General features: G+C 44.2%; 1 protein-coding gene across 1 annotated transcript; it reads left to right on the top strand.

The window, feature by feature from the left end:
• The first annotated feature begins 335 nt into the window (after positions 1 to 335).
• Positions 336 to 4,617, top strand: LOC148442375 (speriolin-like). Its single transcript, XM_088464016.1, has 2 exons — positions 336 to 512; positions 4,285 to 4,617. Exons 1-2 carry the CDS (start codon positions 336 to 338, stop codon positions 4,615 to 4,617), a joined length of 510 nt encoding a protein of 169 aa, XP_088320142.1.
• Positions 4,618 to 8,428: the final 3,811 nt, after the last annotated feature.

Genomic DNA, 8,428 nt, shown 5'->3' with positions numbered 1-8,428 from the left:
AAAAAAAAATAAAAATACAGATCCAAAACCAAAACATGTGAGGGTGGTTTTGCAAAAACAAAACCGGAAGATGAATCCAGATCCAAAGCCAAAACACGGTGGTCAGCGCACATCTCTAATTGGCATAGTATTAAAATATAGTAACAAACTGTGCTTACAGGCCAGTAGCAAATGTTAAACCCTAGGGTCAACCTTCAATTCAGGACATATATTGGCCTGCCACTTTTATTTGTATATTGGCCTGCCACTTTCATTGAATTGAATAACATGTTTGTGAGCATTTTATACTAAACAGAGTGATCCCACTGAAAAATCATGTGTACAAGGATAGATGGATGGCTTTCACTATTCATACTTACTTTGATCTTTTATCACCCAAAGATACAAACCATCTTAGAATAATTGGAGAGATTGCTTTCCAACTGGCCCACAGGATCATACACAACATTTTCCGGCAACAGAGGCGACTGTACGGTGTCTTTATTTCCAACATCGAAGAAAAAATTATTCAGGTAAAGTGTACATTTTTAAATTGGGAAAAAAGGAATATTAGATATATGGTTTAGAATAAAAAATACCCTCCCTAGTGGAGGATGTCATTGTCTTCTTGATGGATTATGGGGCATGGCTCAAATAATCTGAGAGTAAAGTAGGCCAGGGATGTGCAGTCAGGGTAGGCAAGGGAGGCAGAGCCTTCCCTGGCAGATTGCAGAGTTTTGACTATAAAAATGACTAGAATAATACAAAGATGATATTCATAACTTATACATATCTTCTTTATATTATTCTGATCATTTTTATAGGCAAAACTCACCAAAATTGCAGCACTCCCTGGAAATACAGGGAGACACGAGAGATGAGGCAGTATGAGCTCAGCCTCACCTTTGATAGCTTAGACACTGCCTAGGGCTGGGGCATGGGCCATGAAGCAGCCAATAAAATACAGAGAAAAAGAGCTAATGGAGGCATGTCTCACTGTGAGGGGGCGTGCCTTGAGCTCTGATGGACACTAGTGACGATCAGATGACCAGTCCACGTAGTACTCAGGCATCGGAGCTCAGCAGCAGCACTGAGGAGGGAAGGAGATTGGAATATGCAAACAAAGGAAACACACAAAGAAGAAACAGGTGGGGAGGGTCCGCTGCTAGGGGGAGATCTGTGTGTGTGTGAAATATTTTGTGCTAAGGGAGGATCTTCTGTGCTAGTGGGAGATATATGAGAGGGGGATCTGTGCTACGGGGAATCAGTGTGTGTGGGGGGGATCTGTGCGAGTGGGACAGGTTCATATATGTGTGTGTATATTTGGCTCTGATACTAATCAGTGCCTCCCCATCCATTGACCTCACCGCACGTCCGTGAAGTAGGCACTGATGTCTTTGCAATAAGCAAATATATGTTACTAATGTAAAGTAAAATTAAGGGTATCAAATGTCAAACAAACAAGCTTCAAACAAATATCAAGTTTCAAACACATATCAAAGTCCAATGTGTTTTATGTAGGAATGTGCAGCCCTCAACTATCATTCTCTTTACCAAGATAATCTTTTTTAATATCAAATGGAACTGGGGGCCTGATTCAGACCCGGTCGCAAGGCTGCGTTCGTATGCAGCCTGCCAAAGTTTGCAATCTGCGCATGCGTACATACGCAGTGCGCATGCGCAAACTTGTCCATGCGATTAGGAAGCATTTGCAACCTGGGCTCGATTCAGACCCGCTCGCTAAGAAGCGTTCGCTCGTAGCTGGCCAATTTTCACATTCTGCGCATGCGTATGCATCGCAGTACGTGTGCGCGAAACAGTGCGAGAGATCGGGAAGTGGTCGCACGCTACGCAAAGACTGCCCAGCAGAGTGAGTGACAGGAGGAGCTGTTTGTGGGTGGTAACAGGAGCTGGCCACTAGAAACGGGGGAGTGGAGGTGCGAATGCAGACGTGCCTGAGCGTCTTAATGCTGTTTCAGAGGCGTGCATAATTAACAGGCAGCGTCATTGTACACATCACCAGGTTGTATTTCACAATTAAGTGATCGCAGTGCTTGCGGCAAGGTATAGTCAACCTCAAGCGCTGCGATGGCATCTGATGGTCCTCGACGTACCAATGGTTGCATACACTTCCTGGAAATTACGTGCGCAAGTGGGCATCTTAAGACAGGCTGTGGGTGTCTGCATACACAAAGTGATCAGCCGCCAAGACATAGTGGGCGTGCTTATGCCTTGCCATGTGATCGCTGCCTTGCAGGGTGTGTGCCGGATTTGCATACGCTGGGTGCAAGCGAATGAATCTAGCGAGCGGGTCTGAATGAGCTCCCCTGTACACAGACGCTCCGCATAATTAAGACACAATGTCAGCAAACACGTCACATGGCTGAATTACACACAGCAGCACTCGCAGTGCTTGCAGTAGGTTATGGTCAGCCACAAGTGCTGCATATGGGTCTGATGTCAGCTGATGTTATTGATATTACTTCCTGGAGATGACGTATGTTACTATGGGAAAGTGGGCGTCTTGTGTCAGGCTGGTGGGCGTCTAAACACATACAGCGATCGAACGGCAAAACATAGTGGACGTGCTAATGTCTTGCTAGCGGGATTTGCATACTTTTGATGCTGACAGGTGCATGCGAACGGGTCATAATCAGGCCCTGGGTTTCTTCATGACGAAAACCCCATAAAATCTGTTTTTCCAGGACTGATACTGAGTTGAGCATACGCCAGTTTGTAGAGGGTACTTAGTGTATTTACACTGCGTGTGCTCCAGAACCATGGGTTTACTAGTACAGGAGATGTACGGTCATACAGATGTCACCCGCATCTACAAGTGGAACTGGAGTGTAACGGGGATTTCACCAGGGGCGTTTCTAGAGAGGAGGGGACCCATGTGGAGCCTCTGTCACTGGGCCCCTCCTCTCCATCTGGCGGCCGGCAGCGCACTGAGCGTTGCGCTGCCAGTGACGCACTTATAGAGTCTGGACACTAGAGTGTGCCCAAAGTCTATAGCGCATGCACAGGTCACAGGGAAAAAGGCTGCGCCGGCCATTTTCCCTGTACTGCGCATGTGCAAATGATGGGAAAATGGGCGCGGCAGCCATTTTCCAGCTATTCTTACTGCGCAGACACCGGCACTGCCGTGGGACTCCGGAGAGGTAAGTATAATATGAGTCCAGGTGCTCTGGACCCAGGGGCCTGTGTACCCTGCCTACCATGTACCCATTATAAATACGCCCTTGGATTTCACATAGTTCAGGGAGGTGGTATGGATGGAATTGTGGTCTATGTGGATTTGGTCATGTTTTCAGACATATTCTGTGCGCAAGGATTAGGGTTGGCGCAAGTGCTCACGGATGATGGTGACTAGTACTGTAGTAAGCCATGTATATGGAGGGCACAGCGCAAGATGCGTACAACCCTGCATCAGTGGCAAACGCAGGATTTCTAGAGGGGGGCTTCCAAATGCATGATTTTAGAGTGAGTGTGACCAGTCCATGAAGAGGGTATAATTAGCAGTTATCCAGCTTTAATATGTATCATACGATGTGTATTGCTTTGCATAATTCCAGCATATACAGGACCAGCAGTCACAGTGAGCCATTAGATGCGGCAGAAGGTCCATCCTGTCTGAGCAGAATGGTTTTTTTTTCAGATGTGGGCATCATTCCAGAGTATGGGAGCAAGTCCGAGAGTCTGGGGTAGCAGAAGAAGAACCTAGCACTGCCCTGGACATATATGTACATATTAGTCTCCTTATGTACTGGATAGTGTATTATTATACAGTATTAATAATTAACCCTATTGATGGTCTATAGCAGTGCACCCCTAACAGTGCATGTTTTCCACATCTTCTAGTTGGTGCACAGTTATATTTATTACATTTTAAAAGATCCACAGGTGTTGCTAATCATTTCATTTGTGATACTGAGAAGAACATGCAGCACTAGTAACATTCTATTATATTACTATTTCTATTGTGGTCATGGTGTGTGCTGGGGAGGGGGGTTTCCTGGCAGACGGACCCCCCCCCCCTGCGTTTGCCTATGTGCATATAGGTAAATATGTTTACTTCCAGGACGCAATTCTTGAGTACATGAGTATTGTTCCTGTCCATAACCCAGCATCAGGCTCTCAGTGTCTATTTTTGCTAGTTACCCCAGCTTTATAATATAGGACATAATACTTTTGTACCTATAATCACTTTTCCCTTTGTTTTTATTGTACTTGAATGCAATATGCAGGCATGTTATCAGTATTAATTAAGATACCCCTAAAGCTTTCATTATCCCTTCCCCACAGACGACCACCTGCCCACTTACCAACAAGGTTGACGAACAACAAAGAGCTGAGCTGAATGGATGCTACCATAAACTTATGAATCAGCTGAAAAAGTTGGGATATGACCAGCAAGTCCACTCAGTCTTCATGGTGCACCTTATAAATACACATGGGATAATAGAGGTAAAGCTTCTCCCTGGCAGCAAGGAAATTGAAAGCTACAGTAACAAGGAGACCTTGCTCAAGATCGTGACAGAGTGCACTCTAAAACCTATGGTGACAGATGTGCAAATTCTTCTCGGATGTCTCCACTATATGTCAGATCAGGATGGGAAGCCTCTCTTCCTTTTTTAGGCAGACAAGACATTAACTCCACTCTCAAGCTCAAACCACCATAAATGCCAGTAATAAAATCCTTGAGCATTCATAATTACCGTGTTATAATTGTTTCTTTTTTTAGAACTAAAATATTTGATTTTTCATTATTGTCATTTGTATTCACATTAAAGCCCTATTCCATTAGACGCGAAAAGCCGGAAATGTTTCACCTATTGTTCTTTCTGCTGCATATGCCTGTTTGTGACGCGAATTCGTGGCATGCGCATCACTGCGATTCGCCCTATTCAATTACAGAACATGCGAAAACGCAAATAGTCGAATGCATAACAGGTGGAAAGTACTAAAGGTCACGCATGCTCACAAGAGCCCTGGCGTCCGTCAGAAGGAGCTGGATAGGGGCGGAGGGATCCAAAAGGATCCCTATTCACAACCCGGTAGTAGTAGCAAACGCCATCTGAAGATGGCGACTGCTACCGCAATCAAAATCAGAAAAAATAATATTTTCGGAGCTTGATGAATTCTGGGCCTGATTCAGAGCCGGACGCTCTGACTAGAGCGCTCGCTCTGAATCAGGGCCCTCCTACCTAAACTTGGAGCGGCCTCCTGGCTGCTCGCATAGCTGTGGGTGACCACCCACAGCATATACGAGCGGCCAAAAAGATGGTCGCAATGGTCAAGCCCATTGCGACCATCGGGCTTGCGACGAGACCCTGCGGAAGGGTCTCGCTGCCGCAAGCCCTGGAGTGATTTTGGCTCTATCACAGCCAAAATCACTCCCAGTGACATCACTAGTGATGTCAGTGGGGCCGGTCCCAGACACTAGCCGGGTCTCACGCATGCGCACGATGGAGCAGCCTCCGTCGTGCGCATGTGCACTAGGGCACCACCGACCCGCTTGCGAGCGCTCAGCGCTCGCGAGCGGGTCTGAATCAGGCCCTCTGTTCTCATACTTAGGAAGGTAAGCAGGAGATATCTGTGATATCTCCTGCTTTACCTTCTAGATTAAGGGCCTGAACACTTAATTTTTACAATTGCAGGTGAAAATGTGTATTGTCAACTGCTTTTGTAAAAAATAAGTGATGATGAATAGGCCCCCTAGTGTCCTTAATTTATGTTAAAATCTTTCTAGAAGCATATTTGTAAAAGTGGTGAAGAATTATATAAAACAGTATTTTTTGGTGAAGATAAATAGTCCAGTCAAATTTGGGATACTTGAAAATGGGTGCTAGCATATTTTTGTGGCTCTAAAGTGCACTATTAAAAAATCCACCTGCAATCCTTAAAACACGTGTCCTATCCATACATCCCCCCAAGAAACCTATTTTGCTACTTTTTATCCTTGTCCCCCCACTTTTTTCATTTTTGCCCAAAAAAATTACATGTATTTTCTAATGTAATTTTGTTTTGTCCATTAGGGGGGGTGTCCAAAGGGTTCTGTATCAATTCCGCACATTTGCACCCCAAAATATAGATTCTTGCACTTTTTTAGCCTGCCATTCATTGGAGAAACTTTTCCGCCTGTTTCGGTGCATTGAGGTTAGGTGAATTGGTCCCGTAATTGAATTTAAAGATAAGACGCAAACAGGTGTAAAGCGGCAATTGGCGAAACTTTTTCGCCGATCGCGACTTTTTGCCTGTAGTTGAATCCGGCCCTTATTATTATAGTTTATAAGTTCCTACTTTAAACATGACAGTATATTAAAGAAAAATAAACATATATATCACAAAAAAATAAAATATGAAACAAATGGGGATCAATTCAATTGTGGGAGACGCCGACAAAGCCCGCGATCTAGTGTGCGCATGTAATAAAATGGAGTGCTGATAAAAAATAATGGGGGCAATGTATCAAACCTTAAAGAGTGGAGAAGTGAAGAAATGTAGAAGTTACCCATGACAGCCAGTCAACTTCTAGTTAGCATTTAGCATGTACATTCTATAAAATGATAGTAGAAACTAATGATTTGATTTAGGATACTCTACTGGTCCGCTTCTCCACCCTTTAGGAGGTTTGATACATTTCCCCTTATGCAGGTGTTAAAATGGGCCAGAACGGGGCGTAACTACGTTCCGTCACTTCTATTTGGAGACGGAACCAGGTCCGCCTCCTCTGACCCACCTCAGCCTGGCGCCGCAGGGAGGCTCCATTTGCCAGATGCCCATTGAAATTTTGTTACCAGCGGGCGCCCGGCTCCCTCCCCATAGCGGCAGCCGGAGCTCACTCCCGAGCTCTGGCTCCCGCAGTGTACTACAGGAGAGGCATCATGACATATCTCCCATAGTTCAGAGGAGCATCCAGGCGGACCAGACGGCAGCCGACATGGGATAGGGGCTTAAGGTAAGTATTAGGTTTTTTGTATCTTTTGTGTTAGTGACTTCACTATAGGGGACACTGCAACAGGGGGCATTACTATTGGGGGCATTACTCAGGGGGCACTACTCAGAGTTCACTACTATGGATACCTATTTAAAACCTCTATGCAATCCTTTCTATACCTTCTAAAATCCTGCCTATACATTCTAAAATTGTCGCAATTTAGCGTAATGAGTTGCATAGTAAATAAATGCTTTCAGACTTTGAGTGTGGTTCTAAAGCACAAAAAGTTATTATTCGATATAAAAACAGATGGTTACATGCTGTGATCTAAAGGCAATTAGCACAAATAATTCATACAGGCCCAAGGTACAGTTGTTACATATGCACGCGCTCTGGGACCAGATACTGGCATCAGCATAGAAACCTCCGTCAACAGCACAGCAAGAAGACTCTCGACTGGAGTCAGAGAGCGCACATATATACTCTCACAGCAATAGGCAATACTATAGACAAGTTTGGCATGATTCTATTGGTTCTTCTTAAAGGTGCTTCTGTTACAGGATAGTTCATAGGTCAATTCGAATGGACACAAACAGCCTCCAACAACCCTTTGTGTCCTTTTTCCCACTGCATGCTAATCTAAGCTGGTAACATTACAGAGTACATTTTAATGTTTTAACTCTCTATAGTCCATAGTTTGCAGACGCATGTTGCGATCTTCTCACCGATGATACCGGAAATCTGTTGAGACACAGTGGATCAGTACAACACCAAACATGGTCTGCTTACCATGTACTAAACCTTAGATATCAAATAACCTTTATTACACAATATTAATAATTACTGAATAAACCTTGAATATTACACTTTAATGCTAGGGAACCTTTTATGTAAGTGTGCAGTGTGTAAGTATTGGGGAATTGGGAAAAGATGCTAGTTAGTGCTGTGCGACTATGTGTTTGTGGAGTGCACCATGGTATGTGTTTTGCAGGGTTATTCATTTTATATGTTTTAATGACTGTCTATATTTGTATGGTGAGGACTTTTAACTTCTTTCTATTGCGTGGGAATCGCATGACGCTATATAATAGCATCGCCGTATGTACTTATAATGGGCGAGATTCACTAACATGGTGCTGGGTGGCCAGTTGCAAAATGGCGTCTCATTGCCATTCGCAAAATGGCGTCGGCAAGAGTTCATTTTAAACCGATCCTGTCTCAGCCAATTATCTGGCTTTGACAGTCCACCCTGTGATAGCAAACAACATGCTATCATACTCTGATTTTAAAATGAATTTAGGCTTACATTATTACATATTATTTAATGTTATATTATGGGATGGCACAAGGTGGTTCTTAATCCATCAATAATGTGTCTCTAGGAGGGGACATAAAACTACCCCTACACGCACACCATGGATCTTGGGAGATCATGGGAAAGATGTGGGGATGCCCCAATCTTATAAAGGAAGTCTTGAGGGGGGAATAGGGACTTACATTATTTAAGAT

The sequence above is a fragment of the Taudactylus pleione genome, unplaced genomic scaffold (genome assembly GCF_031769625.1).
Source record: "Taudactylus pleione unplaced genomic scaffold, aTauple2 ptg001562l, whole genome shotgun sequence".
In the NCBI taxonomy this organism is placed as follows: domain Eukaryota; kingdom Metazoa; phylum Chordata; class Amphibia; order Anura; family Myobatrachidae; genus Taudactylus; species Taudactylus pleione.
The sequence above is the reverse complement of the archived record's forward strand: the minus strand, read 5'-3'. Positions and strand labels throughout refer to the sequence as shown.